Here is a 26,809-nt window from a genome sequence, read left to right as displayed (position 1 = left end):
AAAACAACGAAAATCGGCGAGAAATCGTCGTTTTGCATCGAAAAATGCAGTTTTCTGTAAGAATTTTGATGATTTCGTGCAGAATTCTGCTGTTTTCTTGCAACTCAGCCGTTGAATCTTGGTAAAAAGTAATGATTTTGTAGATTTCGTGCTCTTCTTTGCGAATTCAAGCCAGAAAACAACGAAAATCGGCGAGAAATCGTCGTTTTGCATCGAAATAAGCGGTTTTCTCTAAGAATTTTGATGATTTCGTGCAGAATTCTGCTGTTTTCTTGCAATTCAGCCGTTGAATCTTGGTAAAAAGTCATGATTTTGTAGATCTCGTGCTCTTCTTTGCAAATTCATGAAAGAAAACAACGAAAATCGGCGAGAAATCGTCGTTTTGCATCGAAATATGCGGTTTTCTGTAAGAATTTTGATGATTTCGTGCAGAATTCTGCTGTTTTCTTGCAATTCAGCCGTTGAATCTTGGTAAAAAGTCATGATTTTGTAGATTGTGTGCTCTTCTTTGCGAATTCAAGATAGAAAACAACGAAAATCAGCGAGAAATCGTCGTTTTGCATCGAAATAAGCGGTTTTCTCTAAGAATTTTGATGATTTCGTGCAGAATTCTGCTGTTTTCTTGCAATTCAGCCGTTGAATCTTGGTAAAAAGTCATGATTTTGTAGATCTCGTGCTCTTCTTTGCAAATTCATGAAAGAAAACAACGAAAATCGGCGAGAAATCGTCGTTTTGCATCGAAATATGCGGTTTTCTGTAAGAATTTTGATGATTTCGTGCAGAATTCTGCTGTTTTCTTGCAATTCAGTCGTTGAATCTTGGTAAAAAGTCATGATTTTGTAGATTTCGTGCTCTTCTTTGCGAATTCAAGCCAGAAAACAACGAAAATCGGCGAGAAATCGTCGTTTTGCATCGAAATATACGGTTTTCAGTAAGAATTTTGATGATTTCGTGCAGAATTCTGCTGTTTTCTTGCAATTCAGCCGTTGAATCTAGGTAAAAAGTCATGATTTTGTAGATTTCGTGCTCTTCTTGGCGAATTCAAGATAGAAAACAACGAAAATCGGCGAGAAATCGTTGTTTTGCATCGAAATATGCGGTTTTCTGTAAGAATTTTGATGATTTCGTGCAGAATTCTGCTGTTTTCTTGCAATTCAGCCGTTGAATCTTGGTTAAAAGTCATGATTTTGTAGATTTCGTGCTCTTCTTTGCAAATTCAAGCCAGAAAACAACGAAAATCGGCGAGAAATCGTCGTTTTGCATCCAAAAATGCGGTTTTCTGTAAGAATTTTGATGATTTCGTGCAGAATTCTGCTGTTTTCTTGCAATTCAGCTGTTGAATCTTGGTAAAAAGTCATGATTTTGTAGATTTCGTGCTCTTCTTTGCGAATTCAAGCCAGAAAACAACGAAAATCGGCGAGAAATCGTCGTTTTGCATCGAAAAATGCAGTTTTCTGTAAGAATTTTGATGATTTCGTGCAGAATTCTGCTGTTTTCTTGCAATTCAGCCGTTGAATCTTGGTAAAAAGTAATGATTTTGTAGATTTCGTGCTCTTCTTTGCGAATTCAAGCCAGAAAACAACGAAAATCGGCGAGAAATCGTCGTTTTGCATCGAAATAAGCGGTTTTCTCTAAGAATTTTGATGATTTCGTGCAGAATTCTGCTGTTTTCTTGCAATTCAGCCGTTGAATCTTGGTAAAAAGTCATGATTTTGTAGATCTCGTGCTCTTCTTTGCAAATTCATGAAAGAAAACAACGAAAATCGGCGAGAAATCGTCGTTTTGCATCGAAATATGCGGTTTTCTGTAAGAATTTTGATGATTTCGTGCAGAATTCTGCTGTTTTCTTGCAATTCAGCCGTTGAATCTTGGTAAAAAGTCATGATTTTGTAGATTGTGTGCTCTTCTTTGCGAATTCAAGATAGAAAACAACGAAAATCAGCGATAAATCGTCGTTTTGCATCGAAATAAGCGGTTTTCTCTAAGAATTTTGATGATTTCGTGCAGAATTCTGCGGTTTTCTTGCAATTCAGCCGTTGAATCTTGGTAAAAAGTCATGATTTTGTAGATCTCGTGCTCTTCTTTGCAAATTCATGAAAGAAAACAACGAAAATCGGCGAGAAATCGTCGTTTTGCATCGAAATATGCGGTTTTCAGTAAGAATTTTGATGATTTCGTGCAGAATTCTGCTGTTTTCTTGCAATTCAGCCGTTGAATCTAGGTAAAAAGTCATGATTTTGTAGATTTCGTGCTCTTCTTGGCGAATTCAAGATAGAAAACAACGAAAATCGGCGAGAAATCGTTGTTTTGCATCGAAATATGCGGTTTTCTGTAAGAATTTTGATGATTTCGTGCAGAATTCTGCTGTTTTCTTGCAATTCAGCCGTTGAATCTAGGTAAAAAGTCATGATTTTGTAGATTTTGTGCTCTTCTTGGCGAATTCACGATAGAAAACAACGAAAATCGGCGAGAAATCGTTGTTTTGCATCGAAATATGCAGTTTTCTCTTAGAATTTTGATGATTTCGTGCAGAATTCTGCTGTTTTCATGCAATTCAGCCGTTGAATCTTGGTAAAAAGTGATGATTTTGTAGATTTCGTGCTCTTCTTTGCGAATTCAAGCCAGAAAACAACGAAAATCGGCGAGAAATCGTCGTTTTGCATCGAGATATGCGGTTTTCTGTAAGAATTTTGATGATTTCGTGCAGAATTCTGCTGTTTTCTTGCAATTCAGCCGTTGAATCTAGGTAAAAAGTCATGATTTTGTAGATTTCGTGCTCTTCTTGGCGAATTCAAGATAGAAAACAACGAAAATCGTCGAGAAATCGTTGTTTTGCATCGAAATATGCGGTTTTCTGTAAGAATTTTGATGATTTCGTGCAGAATTCTGCTGTTTTCTTGCAATTCAGCCGTTGAATCTATGTAAAAAGTCATGATTTTGTAGATTTCGTGCTCTTCTTGGCGAATTCAAGATAGAAAACAACGAAAATCGGCGAGAAATCGTTGTTTTGCATCGAAATATGCAGTTTTCTCTAAGAATTTTGATGATTTCGTGCAGAATTCTGCTGTTTTTTTCCAATTCAGCCGTTGAATTTTGGTAAAAAGTCATGATTTTGTAGATTTCGTGTTCTTCTTTGCGAATTCAAGCCAGAAAACAACGAAAATCGGCGAGAAATCGTCGTTTTGCATCGAAATATGCGGTTTTCTGTAAGAATTTTGATGATTTCGTGCAGAATTCTGCTGTTTTCTTGCAATTCAGCCGTTGAATCTTGGTAAAAAGTCATGATTTTGTAGATTCCGTGCTCTTCTTTGCGAATTCAAGATAGAAAACAACGAAAATCAGCGAGAAATCGTCGTTTTGCATCGAAAAATGCGGTTTTCTCTAAGAATTTTGATGATTTCGTGCAGAATTCTGCTGTTTTCTTGCAATTCAGCCGTTGAATCTTGGTAAAAAGTCATGATTTTGTAGATTTCGTTCTCTTCTTTGCGAATTCAAGCCAGAAAACAACGAAGATCGGCGAGAAATCGTCGTTTTGCATCGAAATATGTGGTTTTCTGTAAGAATTTTGATGATTTCGTGCAGAATTCTGCTGTTTTCTTGCAATTCAGCCATTGAATCTAGGTAAAAAGTCATGATTTTGTAGATTTCGTGCTCTTCTTGGCGAATTCAAGATAGAAAACAACGAAAATCGGCGAGAAATCGTTGTTTTGCATCGAAATATGCAGTTTTCTCTAAGAATTTTGATGATTTCGTGCAGAATTCTGCTGTTTTCTTGCAATTCAGCCGTTGAATTTTGGTAAAAAGTCATGATTTTGTAGATTTCGTGTTCTTCTTTGCGAATTCAAGCCAGAAAACAACGAAAATCGGCGAGAAATCGTCGTTTTGCATCGAAATATGGGGTTTTCTGTAAGAATTTTGATAATTTCGTGCAGAATTCTGCTGTTTTCTTGCAATTCAGCCGTTGAATCTTGGTAGAAAGTGATGATTTTGTTGATTTCGTGCTCTTCTTTGCGAATTCAAGTCAGAAAACAACGAAAATCGGCGAGAAATCGTCGTTTTGCATCGAAATATGCGGTTTTCTGTAAGAATTTTGATGATTTCGTGCAGAATTCTGCTGTTTTCTTGCAATTCAGCCGTAGAATCTTGGTAAAAAGTGATGATTTTGTAGATTTCGTGCTCTTCTTTGCGAATTCAAGCCAGAAAACAACGAAAATCGGCGAGAAATCGTTGTTTTGCATCGAAATATGCGGTTTTCTGTAAGAATTTTGATGATTTCGTGCAGAATTCTGCTGTTTTCTTGCAATTCAGCCGTTGAATCTTGGTAAAAAGTCATGATTTTGTAGATTTCGTGCTCTTCTTTGCGAATTCAAGCCAGAAAACAACGAAAATCGGCGAGAAATCGACGTTTTGCATCGAAAAATGCGGTTTTCTGTAAGAATTTTGATGATTTCGTGCAGAATTCTGCTGTTTTCTTGCGATTCAGCCGTTGAATCTTGGTAAAAAGTCATGATTTTGTAGATTTCGTGCTCTTCTTTGCGAATTCAAGCCAGAAAACAACGAAAATCGGCGAGAAATCGTCGTTTTGCATCGAAATATGCGGTTTTCTGTAAGAATTTTGATGATTTCGTGCAGAATTCTGCTGTTTTCTTGCAATTCAGCCGTTGAATCTTGGTAAAAAGTCATGATTTTGTAGATTTCGTGCTCTTCTTTGCGAATTCAAGCCAGAAAACAACGAAAATCGGCGAGAAATCGTTGTTTTGCATCGAAATATGCGGTTTTCTCTAAGAATTTTGACGATTTCGTGCAGAATTCTGCTGTTTTCTTGCAATTCAGCCGTTGAATCTTGGTTAAAAAGTCATGATTTTGTAGATTTCGTGCTCTTCTTTGCGAATTCATGCCAGAAAACAACGAAAATCGGCGAGAAATCGTCGTTTTGCATCGAAATATGCGGTTTTCTGTAAGAATTTTGATGATTTCGTGCAGAATTCTGCTGTTTTCTTGCAATTCAGCCGTTGAATCTTGGTAAAAAGTCATGATTTTGTAGATTTCGTGCTCTTCTTTGCGAATTCAAGCCAGAAAACAACGAAAATCGGCGAGAAATCGTCGTTTTGCATCGAAATATGCGGTTTTCTGTAAGAATTTTGATGATTTCGTGCAGAATTCTGCTGTTTTCTTGCAATTCAGCCGTTGAATCTTGGTAAAAAGTCATGATTTTGTAGATTTCGTGCTCTTCTATGCGAATTCATGCCAGAAAACAACGAATATCGGCGAGAAATCGTCGTTTTGCATCGAAATATGCGGTTTTCTGTAAGAATTGTGATGATTTCGTGCAGAATTCTGCTGTTCTCTTGCAATTCAGCCGTTGAATCTTGGTAAAAAGTCATGATTTTGTAGATTTCGTGCTCTTCTTTGCGAATTCAAGCCAGAAAACAACGAAAATCGGCGAGAAATCGTCGTTTTGCATCGAAATATGCGGTTTTCTCTAAGAATCTTGATGATTTCGTGCAGAATTCTGCTGTTTTCTTGCAATTCAGCCGTTGAACCTTGGTAAAAAGTGATGATTTTGTAGATTTCGTGCTCTTCTTTGCGAATTCAAGCCAGAAAACAACGAAAATCGGCGAGAAATTGTCGTTTTGCATCGAAATATGCGGTTTTCTCTAAGAATTTTGACGATTTCGTGCAGAATTCCGCTGTTTTCTTGCAATTCAGCCGTTGAATCTTGATAAAAAGTCATGATTTTGTAGATTTCGTGCTCTACTTTGCGAATTCAAGATAGAAAACAACGAAAATCAGCGAGAAATCGTCGATTTGCATCGAAATATGCGGTTTTCTCTAACAATTTTGATGATTTCGTGCAGAATTCTGCTGTTTTCTTGCAATTCAGCCGTTGAATCTTGGTAAAAAGTGATGATTTTGTAGATTTCGTGCTCTTCTATGCAAATTCATGCCAGAAAACAACGAAAATCGGCGAGAAATCGTCGTTTTGCATCGAAATATGCGGTTTTCTGTAAGAATTTTGATGATTTCGTGCAGAATTCTGCTGTTTTCTTGCAATTCAGCCGTTGAATCTTGGTAAAAAGTCATGATTTTGTAGATTTCGTGCTCTTCTTTGCAAATTCAAGCCAGAAAACAACGAAAATCGGCGAGAAATCGTCGTTTTGCATCGAAATATGCGGTTTTCTGTAAGAATTTTGATGATTTCGTGCAGAATTCTGCTGTTTTCTTGCAATTCAGCCGTTGAATCTATGTAAAAAGTCATGATTTTGTAGATTTCGTGCTCTTCTTGGCGAATTCAGGATAGAAAACAACGAAAATCGGCGAGAAATCGTTGTTTTGCATCGAAATATGCGGTTTTCTGTGAGAATTTTGATGATTTCGTGCAGAATTTTGCTGTTTTCTTGCAATTCAGCCGTTGAATCTAGGTAAAAAGTCATGATTTTGTAGATTTCGTGCTCTTCTTTGCGAATTCAAGCCAGAAAACAACGAAAATCGGCGAGAAATCGTTGTTTTGCATCGAAATATGCAGTTTTCTCTAAGAATTTTGATGATTTCGTGCAGAATTCTGCTGTTTTCTTGCAATTCAGCCGTAGAATCTTGGTAAAAAGTGATGATTTTGTAGATTTCGTGCTCTTCTTTGCGAATTCAAGCCAGAAAACAACGAAAATCGGCGAGAAATCGTTGTTTTGCATCGAAATATGCGGTTTTCTGTAAGAATTTTGATGATTTCGTGCAGAATTCTGCTGTTTTCTTGCAATTCAGCCGTTGAATCTTGGTAAAAAGTCATGATTTTGTAGATTTCGTGCTCTTCTTTGCGAATTCAAGCCAGAAAACAACGAAAATCGGCGAGAAATCGTTGTTTTGCATCGAAATATGCAGTTTTCTCTAAGAATTTTGATGATTTCGTGCAGAATTCTGCTGTTTTCTTGCAATTCAGCCGTAGAATCTTGGTAAAAAGTGATGATTTTGTAGATTTCGTGCTCTTCTTTGCGAATTCAAGCCAGAAAACAACGAAAATCGGCGAGAAATCGTTGTTTTGCATCGAAATATGCGGTTTTCTGTAAGAATTTTGATGATTTCGTGCAGAATTCTGCTGTTTTCTTGCAATTCAGCCGTTGAATCTTGGTAAAAAGTCATGATTTTGTAGATTTCGTGCTCTTCTTTGCGAATTCAAGCCAGAAAACAACGAAAATCGGCGAGAAATCGTTGTTTTGCATCGAAATATGCGGTTTTCTGTAAGAATTTTGATGATTTCGTGCAGAATTCTGCTGTTTTCTTGCAATTCAGCCGTTGAATCTTGGTAAAAAGTCATGATTTTGTAGATTTCGTGCTCTTCTTTGCAAATTCAAGCCAGAAAACAATGAAAATCGGCGAGAAATAATCATTTTGCATCGAAAAATGCGGTTTTCTCTGAGAATTTTGATGATTTCGTGCAGAATTCTGCTGTTTTCTTGCAATTCAGCCGTTGAGTCTTGGTAAAAAGTCAAGATTTTGTAGATTTCGTGCTCTTCTTTGCGAATTCAAGCCAGAAAACAACGAAAATCGGCGAGAAATCGTCGTTTTGCATCGAAATATGCGATTTTCTGTAAGAATTTTGATGATTTCGTGCAGAATTCTGCTGTTTTCTTGCAATTCAGCCGTTGAATCATGGTAAAAAGTCATGATTTTGTAGATTTCGTGCTCTCCTTTGCGAATTTAAGCCAGAAAACCACGAAAATCGGCGAGAAATCGTCGTTTTGCATCGAAATATGCGGTTTTCTCTAAGAATTTTGATGATTTCGTGCAGAATTCTGCTGTTCGTTTTGCATCGAAATATGCGGTTTTCTGTAAGAATTTTGATGATTTCGTGCAGAATTCTGCTGTTTTCTTGCAATTCAGCCGTAGAATCTTGGTAAAAAGTGATGATTTTGTAGATTTCGTGCTCTTCTTTGCGAATTCAAGCCAGAAAACAACGAAAATCGGCGAGAAATCGTTGTTTTGCATCGAAATATGCGGTTTTCTGTAAGAATTTTGATGATTTCGTGCAGAATTCTGCTGTTTTCTTGCAATTCAGCCGTTGAATCTTGGTAAAAAGTCACGATTTTGTAGATTTCGTGCTCTTTGCGAATTCAAGCCAGAAAACAACGAAAATCGGCGAGAAATCGTCGTTTTGCATCGAAAAATGCGGTTTTCTGTAAGAATTTTGATGATTTCGTGCAGAATTCTGCTGTTTTCTTGCAATTCAGCCGTTGAGTCTTGGTAAAAAGTCAAGATTTTGTAGATTTCGTGCTCTTCTTTGCGAATTCAAGCCAGAAAACAACGAAAATCGGCGAGAAATCGTTGTTTTGCATCGAAATATGCAGTTTTCTCTAAGAATTTTGATGATTTCGTGCAGAATTCTGCTGTTTTCTTGCAATTCAGATGTTGAATCTTGGTAAAAAGTCATGATTTTGTAGATTTCGTGCTCTTCTTTGCGAATTCAAGCCAGAAAACAACGAAAATCGGCGAGAAATCGTTGTTTTGCATCAAAATATGCGGTTTTCTGTAAGAATTTTGATGATTTCGTGCAGAATTCTGCTGTTTTCTTGCAATTCAGCCGTTGAATCTTGGTAAAAAGTCATGATTTTGTAGATTTCGTGCTCTTTGCGAATTCAAGCCAGAAAACAACGAAAATCGGCGAGAAATCGTCGTTTTGCATCGAAAAATGCGGTTTTCTGTAAGAATTTTGATGATTTCGTGCAGAATTCTGCTGTTTTCTTGCAATTCAGCCGTTGAATCTTGGTAAAAAGTCAACATTTTGTAGATTTCGTGCTCTTCTTTGCGAATTCAAGCCAGAAAACAACGAAAATCGGCGAGAAATCGTCGTTTTGCATCGAAATATGCGATTTTCTGTAAGAATTTTGATGATTTCGTGCAGAATTCTGCTGTTTTCTTGCAATTCAGCCGTTGAATCATGGTAAAAAGTCATGATTTTGTAGATTTCGTGCTCTTCTTTGCGAATTTAAGCCAGAAAACCACGAAAATCGGCGAGAAATCGTCGTTTTGCATCGAAATATGCGGTTTTCTCTAAGAATTTTGATGATTTCGTGCAGAATTCTGCTGTTTTCTTGCAATTCAGCCGTTGAATCTTGGTAAAAAGTCATGATTTTGTAGATTTCGTGCTCTTCTTTGCAAATTCAAGCCAGAAAACAACGAAAATCGGCGAGAAATCGTCGTTTTGCATCGAAATATGCGGTTTTCTGTAAGAATTTTGATGATTTCGTGCAGAATTCTGCTGTTTTCTTGCAATTCAGCCGTTGAATCTTGGTAAAAAGTCATGATTTTGTAGATTTCGTGCTCTTCTTTGCAAATTCAAGCCAGAAAACAACGAAAATCGGCGAGAAATCGTCGTTTTGCATCGAAATATGCGGTTTTCTGTGAGAATTTTGATGATTTCGTGCAGAATTCTGCTGTTTTCTTGCAATTCAGCCGTTGAATCTATGTAAAAAGTCATGATTTTGTAGATTTCGTGCTCTTCTTGGCGAATTCAGGATAGAAAACAACGAAAATCGGCGAGAAATCGTTGTTTTGCATCGAAATATGCGGTTTTCTGTAAGAATTTTGATGATTTCGTGCAGAATTTTGCTGTTTTCTTGCAATTCAGCCGTTGAATCTAGGTAAAAAGTCATGATTTTGTAGATTTAGTGCTCTCCTTGGCGAATTCAAGATAGAAAACAACGAAAATCGGCGAGAAATCGTTGTTTTGCATCGAAATATGCGGTTTTCTGTTAGAATTTTGATGATTTCGTGCAGAATTCTGCTGTTTTCTTGCAATTCAGCCGTTGAATCTTGGTAAAAAATCATGATTTTGTAGATTTCGTGCTCTTCTTTGCGAATTCAAGCCAGAAAACAACGAAAATCGGCGGGAAATCGTCGTTTTGCATCGAAATATGCGGTTTTCTGTAAGAATTTTGATGATTTCGTGCAGAATTCTGCTGTTTTCTTGCAATTCAGCCGTAGAATCTTGGTAAAAAGTGATGATTTTGTAGATTTCGTGCTCTTCTTTGCGAATTCAAAATAGAAAACAACGAAAATCGGCGAGAAATCGTTGTTTTGCATCGAAATATGCAGTTTTCTCTAAAAATTTTGATGATATCGTGCAGAATTCTGCTGTTTTCTTGCAATTCAGATGTTGAATCTTGGTAAAAAGTCATGATTTTGTAGATTTCGTGCTCTTCTTTGCGAATTCAAGCCAGAAAACAACGAAAATCGGCGAGAAATCGTTGTTTTGCATCAAAATATGCGATTTTCTGTAAGAATTTTGATGATTTCGTGCAGAATTCTGCTGTTTTCTTACAATTCAGCCGTTGAATCTTGGTAAAAAGTCATGATTTTGTAGATTTCGTGCTCTTTGCGAATTCAAGCCAGAAAACAACGAAAATCGGCGAGAAATCGTCGTTTTGCATCGAAAAATGCGGTTTTCTGTGAGAATTTTGATGATTTCGTGCAGAATTCTGCTGTTTTCTTGCAATTCAGCCGTTGAGTCTTGGTAAAAAGTCAAGATTTTGTAGATTTCGTGCTCTTCTTTGCGAATTCAAGCCAGAAAACAACGAAAATCGGCGAGAAATCGTCGTTTTGCATCGAAATATGCGATTTTCTGTAAGAATTTTGATGATTTCGTGCAGAATTCTGCTGTTTTCTTGCAATTCAGCCGTTGAATCATGGTAAAAAGTCATGATTTTGTAGATTTCGTGCTCTCCTTTGCGAATTTAAGCCAGAAAACCACGAAAATCGGCGAGAAATCGTCGTTTTGCATCGAAATATGCGGTTTTCTCTAAGAATTTTGAAGATTTCGTGCAGAATTCTGCTGTTTTCTTGCAATTCAGCCGTTGAATCTTTGTAAAAAGTGATGATTTTGTAGATTTCGTGCTCTTCTTTGCGAATTCAAGCCAGAAAACAACAAAAATCGGCGAGAAATCGTTGTTTTGCATCGAAATATGCGGTTTTCTGTAAGAATTTTGATGATTTCGTGCAGAATTCTGCTGTTTTCTTGCAATTCAGCCGTTGAATCTTGGTAAAAAGTCATGATTTTGTAGATTTCGTGCTCTTCTCTGCGAATTCAAGCCAGAAAACAACGAAAATCGGCGAGAAATCGTCGTTTTGCATCGAAATATGCGATTTTCTGAAAGAATTTTGAAGATTTCGTGCAGAATTCTGCTGTTTTCTTGCAATTCAGCCGTTGAATCTTGGTAATAAGTCATGATTTTGTAGATTTCGTGCTATTCTTTGCGAATTCAAGCCAGAAAACAACAAAAATCGGCGAGAAATCGTCGTTTTGCATCGAAATATGCGGTTTTCTGTAAGAATTTTGATGATTTCGTGCAGAATTCTGCTGTTTTCTTGCAATTCAGCCGTAGAATCTTGGTAAAAAGTGATGATTTTGTAGATTTCGTGCTCTTCTTTGCGAATTCAAAATAGAAAACAACGAAAATCGGCGAGAAATCGTTGTTTTGCATCGAAATATGCAGTTTTCTCTAAGAATTTTGATGATTTCGTGCAGAATTCTGCTGTTTTCTTGCAATTCAGATGTTGAATCTTGGTAAAACGTCATGATTTTGTAGATTTCGTGCTCTTCTTTGCGAATTCAAGCCAGAAAACAACGAAAATCGGCGAGAAATCGTTGTTTTGCATCAAAATATGCGGTTTTCTGTAAGAATTTTGATGATTTCGTGCAGAATTCTGCTGTTTTCTTGCAATTCAGCCGTTGAATCTTGGTAAAAAGTCATGATTTTGTAGATTTCGTGCTCTTTGCGAATTCAAGCCAGAAAACAACGAAAATCGGCGAGAAATCGTCGTTTTGCATCGAAAAATGCGGTTTTCTGTAAGAATTTTGATGATTTCGTGCAGAATTCTGCTGTTTTCTTGCAATTCAGCCGTTGAATCTTGGTAAAAAGTCAACATTTTGTAGATTTCGTGCTCTTCTTTGCGAATTCAAGCCAGAAAACAACGAAAATCGGCGAGAAATCGTCGTTTTGCATCGAAATATGCGATTTTCTGTAAGAATTTTGATGATTTCGTGCAGAATTCTGCTGTTTTCTTGCAATTCAGCCGTTGAATCATGGTAAAAAGTCATGATTTTGTAGATTTCGTGCTCTCCTTTGCGAATTTAAGCCAGAAAACCACGAAAATCGGCGAGAAATCGTCGTTTTGCATCGAAATATGCGGTTTTCTCTAAGAATTTTGAAGATTTCGTGCAGAATTCTGCTGATTTCTTGCAATTCAGCCGTTGAATCTTTGTAAAAAGTGATGATTTTGTAGATTTCGTGCTCTTCTTTGCGAATTCAAGCCAGAAAACAACAAAAATCGGCGAGAAATCGTTGTTTTGCATCGAAATATGCGGTTTTCTGTAAGAATTTTGATGATTTCGTGCAGAATTCTGCTGTTTTCTTGCAATTCAGCCGTTGAATCTTGGTAAAAAGTCATGATTTTGTAGATTTCGTGCTCTTCTTTGCGAATTCAAGCCAGAAAACAACGAAAATCGGCGAGAAATCGTCGTTTTGCATCGAAATATGCGATTTTCTGTAAGAATTTTGATGATTTCGTGCAGAATTCTGCTGTTTTCTTGCAATTCAGCCGTTGAATCTTGGTAAAAAGTCATGATTTTGTAGATTTCGTGCTCTTCTTTGCGAATTTAAGCCAGATAACCACGAAAATCGGCGAGAAATCGTCGTTTTGCATCGAAATATGCGGTTTTCTCTAAGAATTTTGATGATTTCGTGCAGAATTCTGCTGATTTCTTGCAATTCAGCCGTTGAATCTTGGTAAAAAGTGATGATTTTGTAGATTTCGTGCTCTTCTTTGCGAATTCAAGCCAGAAAACAACGAAAATCGGCGAGAAATCGTCGTTTTGCATCGAAATATGCGGATTTCTCTAAGAATTTTGACGATTTCGTGCAGAATTCTGCTGTTTTCTTGCAATTCAGCCGTTGAATCTTGGTAAAAAGTCATGATTTTGTAGATTTCGTGCTCTTCTTTGCGAATTCAAGCCAGAAAACAACGAAAATCGGCGAGAAATCGTTGTTTTGCATCGAAATATGCGGTTTTCTGTAAGAATTTTGATGATTTCGTGCAGAATTCTGCTGTTTTCTTGCAATTCAGCCGTTGAATCATGGTAAAAAGTCATGATTTTGTAGATTTCGTGCTCTCCTTTGCGAATTTAAGCCAGAAAACCACGAAAATCGGCGAGAAATCGTCGTTTTGCATCGAAATATGCGGTTTTCTCTAAGAATTTTGATGATTTCGTGCAGAATTCTGCTGTTTTCTTGCAATTCAGCCGTTGAATCTTTGTAAAAAGTGATGATTTTGTAGATTTCGTGCTCTTCTTTGCGAATTCAAGCCAGAAAACAACAAAAATCGGCGAGAAATCGTTGTTTTGCATCGAAATATGCGGTTTTCTGTAAGAATTTTGATGATTTCGTGCAGAATTCTGCTGTTTTCTTGCAATTCAGCCGTTGAATCTTGGTAAAAAGTCATGATTTTGTAGATTTCGTGCTCTTCTTTGCGAATTCAAGCCAGAAAACAACGAAAATCGGCGAGAAATCGTCGTTTTGCATCGAAATATGCGATTTTCTGTAAGAATTTTGATGATTTCGTGCAGAATTCTGCTGTTTTCTTGCAATTCAGCCGTTGAATCTTGGTAAAAAGTCATGATTTTGTAGATTTCGTGCTCTTCTTTGCGAATTTAAGCCAGATAACCACGAAAATCGGCGAGAAATCGTCGTTTTGCATCGAAATATGCGGTTTTCTCTAAGAATTTTGATGATTTCGTGCAGAATTCTGCTGATTTCTTGCAATTCAGCCGTTGAATCTTGGTAAAAAGTGATGATTTTGTAGATTTCGTGCTCTTCTTTGCGAATTCAAGCCAGAAAACAACGAAAATCGGCGAGAAATCGTCGTTTTGCATCGAAATATGCGGATTTCTCTAAGAATTTTGACGATTTCGTGCAGAATTCTGCTGTTTTCTTGCAATTCAGCCGTTGAATCTTGGTAAAAAGTCATGATTTTGTAGATTTCGTGCTCTTCTTTGCGAATTCAAGCCAGAAAACAACGAAAATCGGCGAGAAATCGTCGTTTTGCATCGAAATATGCGGATTTCTCTAAGAATTTTGACGATTTCGTGCAGAATTCTGCTGTTTTCTTGCAATTCAGCCGTTGAATCTTGGTAAAAAGTCATGATTTTGTAGATTTCGTGCTCTTCTTTGCGAATTCAAGCCAGAAAACAACGAAAATCGGCGAGAAATCGTCGTTTTGCATCGAAAAATGCGGTTTTCTGTAAGAATTTTGATGATTTCGTGCAGAATTCTGTTGTTTTCTTGCAATTCAGCCGTTGAATCTTGGTAAAAAGTCATGATTTTGTAGATTTCGTGCTCTTCTTTGCGAATTCAAGCCAGAAAACAACGAAAATCGGCGAGAAATCGTCGTTTTGCATCGAAATATGCGGTTTTCTCTAAAAATTTTGTTGATTTTGTGCAGAATTCTGCTGTTTTCTTGCAATTCAGCCGTTGAACCTTGGTAAAAAGTGATGATTTTGTAGATTTCGTGCTCTTCTTTGCGAATTCAAGCCAGAAAACAACGAAAATCGGCGAGAAATCGTCGTTTTGCATCGAAATATGCGGTTTTCTCTAAGAATTTTGACGATTTCGTGCAGAATTCTGCTGTTTTCTTGCAATTCAGCCGTTGAATCTTGGTAAAAAGTCATGGTTTTGTAGATTTCGTGCTCTTCTTTGCGAATTCAAGCCAGAAAACAACGAAAATCGGCGAGAAATCGTCGTTTTGCATCGAAAAATGCGGTTTTCTGTAAGAATTTTGATGATTTCGTGCAGAATTCTGCTGTTTTCTTGCAATTCAGCCGTTGAATCTTGGTAAAAAGTCATGATTTTGTAGATTTCGTGCTCTTCTTTGCGAATTCAAGCCAGAAAACAACGAAAATCGGCGAGAAATCGTCGTTTTGCATCGAAAAATGCGGTTTTCTGTAAGAATTTTGATGATTTCGTGCAGAATTCTGTTGTTTTCTTGCAATTCAGCTGTTGAATCTTGGTAAAAAGTCATGATTTTGTAGATTTCGTGCTCTTCTTTGCGAATTCAAGCCAGAAAACAACGAAAATCGGCGAGAAATCGTCGTTTTGCATCGAAATATGCGGTTTTCTCTAAAAATTTTGTTGATTTTGTGCAGAATTCTGCTGTTTTCTTGCAATTCAGCCGTTGAACCTTGGTAAAAAGTGATGATTTTGTAGATTTCGTGCTCTTCTTTGCGAATTCAAGCCAGAAAACAACGAAAATCGGCGAGAAATCGTCGTTTTTCATCGAAATATGCGGTTTTCTCTAAGAATTTTGACGATTTCGTGCAGAATTCTGCTGTTTTCTTGCAATTCAGCCGTTGAATCTTGGTAAAAAGTCATGGTTTTGTAGATTTCGTGCTCTTCTTTGCGAATTCAAGCCAGAAAACAACGAAAATCGGCGAGAAATCGTCGTTTTGCATCGAAAAATGCGGTTTTCTGTAAGAATTTTGATGATTTCGTGCAGAATTCTGCTGTTTTCTTGCAATTCAGCCGTTGAATCTTGGTAAAAAGTCATGATTTTGTAGATTTCGTGCTCTTCTTTGCGAATTCAAGCCAGAAAACAACGAAAATCGGCGAGAAATCGTCGTTTTGAGTAGTATAGGACGCGGGGTTCTGGGACACTTCGATGGCCTATGCCATCCGCATCTGTCCATGACCTTCATGAAGGTTATTCTTCGTCGGGTGAAGAAGTCTTCAGGAGCCTCTGGTATTGTTGGTCAATTCCGGAGGCTGCTGAAGAGGTGGTGGTGGTGTTGGTTGTTGTTGCCGCCGAGGTGGGTGTGGTCACCGAAGGGTGTGGTCACTTGAAGGGTGTGGTCACAGGTGTAATTAAAGGTGTTTTCCAGGTAGGTTGAAATCAATGGAAAAAAATGTATTTTTTATATTTACCTGTTTCGCTTAGGTGACAGTTACCTGTGTTGGATTGATCTTTGAAAAAATGTGAAAGTGTTGTTGTGGATTTGTGTTGGTTTCGAACCGTGAACCTACGAGTTGTGAAGCCGAGACGTACGCCATGCACCAATGTGCTCCACATACGTTTGTTGATGTGAAAGTTGGGTAGATAACAAACAAATAATCGAAGTAAGTAGGTGGGTAGGTAGGTAGTTAGTTAGTTAGTTGGTTGTTTAGTTAGTTAGTTAGCTAATTAGTCAGTTAGTTAGTTAAGTAGTTCAAAAGAAAAAAGAAAATCTAAAGATAAACCAAGAAAAAAAAAATTTGTTTGGGTGAATAAAAAGATAAGAAAAAGAAAAAAAGGGGAAAAAAGGGGGTTGGAAGCGAAGCAACTGACTCGCCTAGCCTAGCCTAGCCTAGCCTAATTTTCCAGGAAGATTAAGAAAAAAGTCAAAGTTAGTAACTATTTTGTTTATTATTGAAATGAATAATGTTGCATTTGCTCCTGGTGTACATTTCTTAAGGAATATTGTGGTACAGTTTTAATTAAATCTCCTTTGAACTGGAGGTGTAGTACCCTGTTGTTGTTGTTGTTGTTGTTGGTCGTGGTCGTGGTGGTGGTTGTGGTGGTACGGGTATTGTGGATAAGTTTCATTATTCAAAAGATTCCATCTTTCTTTAAGTTGTTGTTCTTTTGAAGCTTCAAAGGAGGGTTGTAAACGTCGTTTACATTTAAGTAAATGTAAAGACATGCGTGTTGGTTTGACCCAATGGTCTTTAATTAGGGGACACTGAATTAGTTCTAAAGAAAGAGATAGGAGAAAATTATAGGTATGTTCAAATTATATAAATAATTTCTTACCTTCACTCATGATTTAAAACTTCAATTGACTGAATGACAAGTTAATACCTACTAGCGTATTTATATGAAATCCTCATAAGTAAACACATGATTAGCTTACACAGGTCTTTTTTAAATTTTTTTATAAATAACACTGAATCATCTTGTTTTTCAACTCCAATCAGTTTTGCAACATTATATTTTTATAAATAACACCAAATCATCTTGTTTTTCAACTTTAATCAGTTTTGCAACATTGTAACTAATGGGTTCAATAAATCAATATAATTAATTCATATATATTTTTATTTATTTTACATGTAAATTTTGCATTTGTTTTTGTAATTGCAAGAACTCAATGTCAGCTCTTAACTTCTTCAAGGCTTTGAGCAAAGATTCGGTCTGTTTTCTTTTCCGTCTCAAAAGATTTTTCAGTTGTTGTTTGGATTTCTGAAAGGAACAAATAAATATTCAAGTTTTTTTAACTTTTTTTTTATTTAACGTAAATTTACATATTAGTATTTTGGGTGTTTCTCTTTATATAACATTTGGATATATTTTACATAAAGGCATATAGTACACATAGCCCCTTGCTCGGTGGTTTCACCTTGACATTTTGGACATTTGAATTGAACAGGTACAGGCATGTTGCCTCTAACAATACATAACAGATTATGGTTACAAATTAACAAGTTGCGGTTTAAACAAGCAGACTATATGTGACATGCTGCTGCTTTAAAACTAAGTAAAGCTAAGGAATTTACGTTAAATTTATCAGATCTTTTGCGGTTGAGATATTTGTTCAACCTACGCTTATTATGTTCTTCATTACGGTTGCTAGTTATTCTATAATTTGTTACAGCAAAATTTATTTTGTACCAATTATTATTTTCTAAATATAAGGCACTTTTACAAAAGTCCATGTCAAATGTATTTATAATTTTAAATACAAATAATTCGAAATTTGAAATTTCTGGATAGTTTCCAATCCAAATAATGTTAAAAACAATATTTTTATAGACTTTATAGTATGAAAAAAATGAGTGTTGTTCTGTTTTGATACCAACATATTGATTATAAAAGCGTATTACTGTATCAACAGACTGAGGAGCATCATCTTGTGTGCCTTCAACAAATATATCTACATCACTAAAATGATTAGTCTTATCTAACATGCAAGCGGCAAAACCACCTGCTACAAAACATCTTCTAGTACTACTACTACACAAATTTAATTGTTCTTGCACAACAGTCAAAACTTGGTGAAACGGATTTGATTTTGTTCCCTCACAGGAATCACCATAAAATCGTTTACTAATATACTTAATATGATGTGGTAAAATCTAAAAAGAAAAAAAACAAAACATTTTAAAACGATTTATCCATCTTCAGCAATTGTTTCTTCTGAATCATAGTCAGACTCTTCAATTTCGTTTGGTAAATTAAACGTTTCTTTAAACTTTTGCTTAAGTGTTTTTGGTAAAATCGATTTCGCAACAACTCTATTAACATCATTTTTGCTTAATTGTCGTGGATTCCTACCCAACTCAACTAAGTATCTGGTTTCCTGATATAAATAAAATCGTCTTTTAAAAAAATTGTTTATACGCTCCTTTGTGGCTTGTTCATAAGTTATGCTAGTTTTAACCATGTTGAGTCTTCAGTACAATACAACAAGTTCAAAATGTTATCACCACCACCACACAGTTTACTTTTTTTAGTCTCTACTACTACTTCTTCACTATGTACTTCAATTGAATAATCACAAAAACAAAAAAAAACAATCACAGTTGTGACAGTACACAGTTCCTTGGTCGTTGTTGTTGTTGTTGCTGCTTTGGATGGGTGTAGGAACAATTCTTCTTTTTACAGCCTTTTCAGTTATATCCTTATCAAAACGATTGACGTCTACAAAAACTGTGTCCCATTTAGATCTCAGACTGTTAAACTTTTAAATTGAAAGTGTTAATAAATTAAAATAAAATTGAAAGAATTTAAATTAATACAAATATCCCCAAGGTAAAGTGTCTGTGCTCATATTATTTACTAATCTTTTATCATCCGAACCACTTAAAGCCAACTTTGTTTGTTTCAAGGTAAAAACTGTATGCTTTTGTGATTGGATAACATTTTGAGTAACATCTAATTTTTGATTATTAAACAAACATTCAAAATAATCATCAAAAGTAATTAATTTAAGAGCAGATGTTTTTATACCTTTAGCCTTTTTTATAATTCCAAAATTTGCAATAAAATTATAAATTTCCCGTTTACTTGACTTTTCTCGTTGCATATTTTCAAGACGTTTTTGTTTGTCAGCGTTATCATATAAAACTTTAATTGAGTACATTTTCGATCGTAGACCAATAAAATGAGTCATAATTCGACCACAGTTCTCATCCTTCATAAGGCCTAACACTTTTTTATTTTTTTGTGGAATGTTATAAATATTATTCAGTGGGTAATCTGACGTATCAAATTTATGAATATCCTTTTTTATATGTGCATAGATATCATCATCGTTAAATAAGTAAATCAAACCATCTGTATCAGTATATAATAATTTTACATTAGTTCCAAATTTTGATAAAATGTAATTGTAATGAAAGTCGTACAAAAAAGTTTTTGATATATCTAAAATTGACATTCCCACGTAGATAGGTTTATTAAATGTAATTTCCAACCGTTTCATTTCAATTAAAATCATATTTTTACTAAATATTGTACAACTATGAAAGTTTGGTTGTGAAATATACCAATTTGCACCGTATCGTCCTTTCCATTTCGTTACCAATTTAACATCTCTATATTTTTTTACATTTTCAATAGTTTTTCCAAAAACAGCATTATTCATTAATTTATAAAAATTTTTCTCAAATTCATTTTTACTCTGTTTTCTCAATTCTGTATTTAAGTCGATATACTTTTTTAACCAGGGTGCTTGTTTAAATTGTAAGCAACGATGAATTTTTACCAGTTTTAAACCTAAATCTAAAGCCTGTTTTAAATTTCTATAATGAATAATATAATTTGTTTTCTTGTACAAAGTTGTTAATAATTTAGTATTTTTTGAATCGGAAATTGGTGGAACCAAATGCTCAGGACATAAAGGTAAGTCTTTATGCAAATCAAATAGTGTTGGTGGATATTCAAGATCTACTTCAAAAATGTATCCAATTTCACAATCATCATCGTATAGTGTGTTAAAATCAATTTTATAAATATCTGGACCACTAATCCATTGAAAATCACCCATAGGCAATGAATAACTCATTGCAGCTCCATAAAGATTGTTGATATCAAAATACATAAGGTAAGTTGATGGTTTATTAGGATTATAAGCTTCACCCATATATTTATTGTTTGCTTGCCCGTATCTATTCGAACATTGTGAAACTCCTCCTCGAATACCTCGTTCAAAAAACATTATCATATCAACATCAGTTAACAAAGTTAATTCAACGTTTGTGATTTTTAACATACTATCAAAAGATAATCCTGGAGCTGTACAATAGTGAAGACTATCTAATTCATATGTTTTCATACAAGTAGATCTAAAATTTTCAAATATATCAGCCAAAAGTAAAACGTCAGTTTTTAAATACAATTCAGCATACTCTTGAAGAGTGTTAATTTCAAATACTTGCCAAACCGTACAAGCATGTTCATAATCGGCACCAGAAATCTCAGTATTAGACACATGACTAAAAAACTTTTGCATAGATGGTAAACTATTCTCTTGCAATTTTTCCCAACAATCAAGATACTCATAAGGAAAGATGCCTTTGCGAGTGACTAAATTAAATTTTAAATCATCTTTATAAAATTTCCGTATAATAATTTTTTGCTCATCATTTAAATATGTGGATAATTTATCAATACTACTTGGCATAAATCTGTATGAATCTAAAAATCTAAATTTAATTTTACTGTTGAGAATGTATTTAGTAAACGAAATATATTTTTCTTTATTAATTGGTAATAGATCAATGTGTCCATCAATTTCTGTACTTAAAGCTTTAATTATAAAATGACTATCATAACCAGATAAATTATGAAAAATTACTGGAATAGTATTCATATCTTGAAATTTTAGGTTACATGAGTTATGAGCAGCACCTCTGAACTTTCCTGTTAAATGACAATGATCTTTCACTTTTCTCTCATTATCATCGTTTAAAAATGCTTTACAACAAATATGACATTTCATTGCTAATAAGAAATTTTGCTCTTCTTCAACAGATAATGATTTCATTTTACATGGGTGAGAAAAAATTGTTTCCAATTCATTTGAAATCTTTTTTAATTCATGTACAAACCATACTGAACAATTTTTACCGGTATAGGTATAAAATCTTGATAATGAATCGTCATAGGAACATTTTAAATAAAATGCAATACTAAACGGTTTATGTTTTTGATACTTCTCACAAGTGTTTGTTTTGTTTAAATCTTTATAGTTTATCAGTAGACACTCCAAATCAGCGTAAATAACGAAAGGCACCATCAGTTTATTTTTATAATTTTTAAATTTTAGAATACTTTTATCTTTAGAGGGAAGTTTTATTTTAGTTTCGTTTAACACTGAACAATTGCGCATATGATCATTAACTATATTTTGAGTAGAAAAATGATTTAAACATCTTTCACAAACCCACTTTTTATTTTTAATATTACCCATTTGATAACTTGTTAATCGTGCTAAATTTTTAATGTAAGCAAAATGAAATAAACATTTATTAGAAAGTTCATCATCATCATCATCATCATCATTATCAGTATCTTTTGTTATCATAAGTAAATTAATTTTAGGTGAAATTTCACTTTTACTCAACAGCAAAGGGAGTATTTTTTTCTTTTTATTCAAAATAGTAAAGACATTTATTGCCAACTGATTCATTTTTTCAAATTTTGGAATGTCTTCAAGAGCAATGGGAAATCTTATATTGTTGAATTTTAACACCAAACTAAAATGTGGATAAGATGTTACACGTGAAACATTTTTTATTGTTTTTACAGGATATAAAGCACAAACAACAGCCCATAAGAAGCAAAATTGGTCATTGTTCTTGATATTGACTACACTTTTAGTATTTTTAACAAAATCAGGTAAATCAACATATGTTGAAATACCAACACTGATCGGATTATATTTATTTATATTAACTTTCAGATGTAAAATTTCTTTTAGAGCCCACCCACTGTCCCTTTCTTGAAACTCTTCTAGTTGTAACAAAATTTTTTCATAAACATTAATTTTGAACCAATTTTTCAAATCTGTACTTTTATCAATTACCATATTTGGAGTAGAAAAAAATTTATGAGTTGTCTCGTGAGTGTGAGGTTTTATAAAGACTCCAACAAAAATTACATTTACTTTTAATAACGACCTTTTCAATTCATGTAAAATTCGTCTTGAAAATATTCTAAAGCATTTTAAGAGAAATTTTTTTGGATCTTTCAAAGAAAAATTTGTTATCATACCCGTTTTAATTCTACTTTTAAAACAAGAGTCAACATCTTGCCAAATTAACTTTTTAGATTTTAAATACTTTACACTATGTATTTTTTGTTTTAAGATTAGTAAATAATCCTTTAAAATAGTTAAATTTGATTCAATTTTTGCAAAATTTTTTACACAATTTAATTTATTTTTTAAACATCTCTTATGTAATAAAATGGTTTTTCTGAGCCAAGTTATATATTTTAGAAATTCTTTCTTATGTTTAATTAATCCACTAACCTTTTCAATTTTGTTAACAGCAGAAGTTGAGATTTCATCTAAAATCTTTTGACTGGCCATCTTTTATAGTCTGTTTACAAAATTTGAATTAATAAAAGAATAATATTAGCAAAAGTACTTACTTTGAAATTTCACTAGCAACACTTGAAATGTAAACTGCAGAGACACATTGAAAACTGAGTATGATTGAAGCTGTATTTATATTATAAAATTTAAAAATTATCAGAGCATGCACGTGTCATTTTTATCATCTAAAACTGCAAGAGTTGCAAATAATTATCATTTTGGAAAATTAACCTTTGACATTCAAATTATCAAATTTTATCTAAAACTGTAATTTTTAGAATGTGATAATCATTTGCAACATTAAAAAAAAAAAAACCAAAATTATATTTTATATATTTTTATTTTTTACAATACATATACCACATGTATAAGTTGTGCACGTTTTCTAAAGCACAATTTAAGTATTCACTATGCTTTAAGCAGTGGTGGGACTTAAAAATTGTCTTCATGGTGTTTACTGGAAGACATCCATCAGTTTCGAGGTCGACAATATCCTCATCCAGAAAAAATTGCTGTAACCATTTTTTCTTTTGCAGACCTTTCACTGCCACATGGACTTTTTGATTTGGATTGTATTGTATGAAGTCCTTTAGAAATTTCTCGATGCTTTCATACCTTATTGTTGATGGATCTTCATAGTAGTATTCAACCCCGTGTATTTGATCAGTAGCGTAGTCAATCTGTTTTTGGAAGGCAGCACTGCACATCTCGATTGTGACCGGAAACTTGATGAAGGCGTGTTGGTATTGTTGGGTGTCGACATCCAGAATTGCCAATTCTTTGCATACAAAGCATGTACCGAGTTGGTAACCTTGTATGTCAAGTAGATACATTTTGCTTCTTTTCACAGTTGATGTAAAATACAATTTAATTCCAGAAACAGATCTTCACCTATTTATACCCAAACATTTTTTAAAAATGCATGCACGAGTTATTGATAAAGATGTTTTTCCCAATAATTTAAGCAGCATTTGCATTTCTTAAATGTTAAACAAAATAAAGATAACTGGTGTGTGTTTTTCCATATATTTTGCAAAAACAAATTAATGCAGCGTAAGTGCAAAATTGATATTTATTGGTGTGTTTTTTTTCATCAATTCTGTCAGCATGTTTTTATCAGTTAACCTTACAATTTTGTAACAAAAATTATCAACATTTTTTAGTTTGCATACTATAAAAGCTTCGAGAATTTTCTGTTTCTTCATCAGTGTTTGAATCTCAACACCACAACCAAAATGTCAACCACACCATGTACTATTGTAGTGTTTAGCGAAGATCCTGAAAATCTGCCTGCTGAGCATATTACGGTAGTAATGAAGCAATTATTCCAGTAAGTTTTTTTATTATTTTTTTCTTAGTATTTTTTGACTCATGTGTTTGGTGTATGTTCAGATATGGCGTGCTCGAGATTAAACGTTTGGGAGACAAAGTGTTTGTTTCCCTTAAATATTGCCCTCGAGGCAGTTCGTTAAAACGAAAATTTGGCAATTTACCAATTAGATATATTCGCACAAAATTAGACAATGAAGCCGAATTCAAGATTTTGGAAAGCGTTGTGAGACGCTTCAGATTCAACCTCGTTGAAGAAGATGTCAACGAAGTGGAGAATCTAACTAGTCCAAAGAAACGGGTGTACATAGAGCCACCAGTCGAAGAAGAAGATGAAGATTTGATGGATGATGTAATTGTCATCAATAATGCTCCTTCAACTTCTCAAAAGCAGTGCAAGAATCGACGACGAAAGGAACCCGTCAATCATCGTCAACATCCCGATGCAGAAAAAAACTTTTTCGATGGGTTAGAATAAAAATATAAGCAGATAATTAATGTTTTTATTTTTCCAAAAATTCAATTTATAAAATGTTTTTACAATAAACGGACACGACCTGTCAGTGGTTCATATGTGATAAATTGTTCATGCAGAATCAAACAATAAGCTGCAGTATTAGCATCTATATCTCCTTCAGTTTCAAATTCCAAGCGAACATCTATGGTGGTTTGTTTAATTACTTCGTTTTGATATGAACAATCAATGACAATTAATGGAGCAACCTTTTTGAACTTTTCCAAATTTAATAATGGTTCACAAACTGGTTTTTTATTAAAATAATAAGCTTGTTGAAAATGTGTGTACATTTTGTATGCCAAAGCGTACTTGTTGTGTTTGTAATCCAAATTTAAATTTTCATATGGATACGCTTGAGAATTTAAGTACAATTTCATGTTTCTCAAATTGCAATGATCAAAATTGCTTGCATTCTTTTTCAAATTGTTTCTTCGATCAGTTTGAAATCCAACAATGATGAAACGTGGTTTTTGTAGAAATGTTGAGGTTTTCAACACCCAATTAAAGGAATGACTTTCTTGCAAAAGTGGATAAGTAAAAAGTTCCCATTTTCGATGAACAATCTCCAAAGGAATATTTTTATCGATTATGTTTAATATTTTTAACTTTTCATAATCGGATACTGTTACATGAGGCACTTTCCATGTAATTTTTTCAATCAAAATTTGAGCTTTTTCAAGGCCTGTTGTTTCAATAATACAGTTTAAATCAGAATTTGAACGAATTAAAACGAGTTCCTGACGAAGATTTATCACAATTTTTTTATAATCTTCAGCAAAACCTAGTATCATCGAAAGCGGCCAACATACATCAAATTGTCCTGTTGTATTATCAACAAGTTTTACGTCATCAACAGGAAACCAACCAGCATTCATCAAAGCAGTACTTTCGTTTGGTGTGTAAGATACATAACCTTTCAAACTACTGGTAATACCAGGAGTTTTTACACGATCAATTAATTCACCTCCCAGTAAAAAACGAATTTCTTCAAATAGATGGGCAACAAAGTTATTCACCAATTTTCCTTTGGTGTATACAAGTTTTTCATCATCATGTTTTACTAATCTTCCTTGAATATGAAGTTCACTTAATCCTGGCACTGTGAGTAATTCCTGTTGTTGAATACCAATTCGACATTCATCGTTATGCTTAAGTGGAGTGTTTGTATATGCTTGATATGAATGCCATTCCAAGTTGGTTATTGAACTGTCAATAGTTGGTTTTTGAGTCACATTTAACAACTCCATAACTTTTTATTTCACACGCAGTCCTAACGATTGTAGAAATTTTCGATTTTCAGGTGTTAGCGGAGCACTGTTCTTGTTGTGAATGAACGTTTTTGAAACGTTACTAACGTTTTTATATTGCACGTTATTGTTGTTGTTGTTGTTAATAGGTACATTAAAACAAATCACCATTTTTTATATGTTTTACTATTGATTTAATTTACGTAAATGTAATGTTGTCGTGATGAGCTCGTTTCTGAAATTGACCAACTTACCAAATTGATCTGTTATTTTAAGAGTTATGTTTCTAATGAAATCTGTGTTAATTGGTAGATAGATCACGTTTACAGGTTTTTCAATAATTTTATAACCCGGAGGTTCTTTAGGATAAAACGCATAGATGATATGTTCAGCAGCTCCATTTAAATAAGAATTTTTTACAAAAGTACACTCAATTCGAATTAAGTTTACCCTTATTATGTCAACAGGAAAATCTGATTCATGTAGTTTATCGGCTGTAAGTTTTCTTTTTGAAAATCCTAACAAAGATGCTATGGAATTCTTTTTTGAAAAATCGACAACACTGTCACATTTTATTTCACATTTTAATGTGTTCAAATTTGCTTTCAACTGTAAATGTATAGGTTTTTCTCCGTTTTTCTGATTTAAAAGTAAGGCTTTCTGCAGGTATTCACCAATGTCTTGCACTTCATAGCTACCAATTGGGATTGCGATGCTAGTGTTGTTTTCACCATAATAAAACATATTATTAGTGTTATCAACATTTGGAATTGCATTATTTACATTAAAATTCAACAAACCAATTTCATAAGCACAATTTTTCTCCAACTCAATAGGAGGATTAAAATCCATTGATAAAATGGATGTTGTATCACTGAAAAGAAAATGATAAGACATCTTGATGCGTGTACAACTGAAATTAAACTAAGTTAAAATAATGTTCTATTAGGTTATTTATTTATTTATTCAGTTAAAAAAGATAAACATAGATGACCACAATTATACGTATTAAATTTTTGAAATCGCTTATGGTTGTAGAGAATTTGACAAAATCCATTTGAATTAAAATACCTAACCACTTCTTGTGGAGGTTGCAAATCA

General features: G+C 34.1%; 2 protein-coding genes across 2 annotated transcripts; one reads left to right on the top strand and one right to left on the bottom strand.

Annotated features, from left to right (window-relative positions):
• The first annotated feature begins 23,734 nt into the window (after positions 1–23,734).
• On the top strand, positions 23,735–24,438 carry LOC148166086 (uncharacterized). Its single transcript, XM_088049440.1, has 2 exons — positions 23,735–23,945; positions 24,008–24,438. The coding sequence occupies exons 1-2, from the start codon at positions 23,851–23,853 to the stop codon at positions 24,420–24,422; spliced, it is 510 nt and encodes a 169-aa protein (XP_087905566.1). The 5' UTR covers positions 23,735–23,850; the 3' UTR covers positions 24,423–24,438.
• Positions 24,439–24,481: 43 nt separating this feature from the next.
• On the bottom strand, positions 24,482–25,879 carry LOC148166085 (uncharacterized). Its single transcript, XM_088049442.1, has 2 exons — positions 25,737–25,879; positions 24,482–25,667 (listed from the first exon to the last, which is right to left on the bottom strand). Exons 1-2 carry the CDS (start codon positions 25,877–25,879, stop codon positions 24,482–24,484), a joined length of 1,329 nt encoding a protein of 442 aa, XP_087905568.1.
• Between the last annotated feature and the right edge of the window lie 930 nt (positions 25,880–26,809).

The sequence above is a fragment of the Gnatocerus cornutus genome, unplaced genomic scaffold (genome assembly GCF_029298725.1).
Source record: "Gnatocerus cornutus isolate USDA-ARS CGAHR unplaced genomic scaffold, icGnaCorn1.1 ctg00000026.1, whole genome shotgun sequence".
NCBI classification, from domain to species: domain Eukaryota; kingdom Metazoa; phylum Arthropoda; class Insecta; order Coleoptera; family Tenebrionidae; genus Gnatocerus; species Gnatocerus cornutus.
Note: the sequence above shows the minus strand (reverse complement) of the source record. Positions and strands in the feature narration are given on the sequence as shown.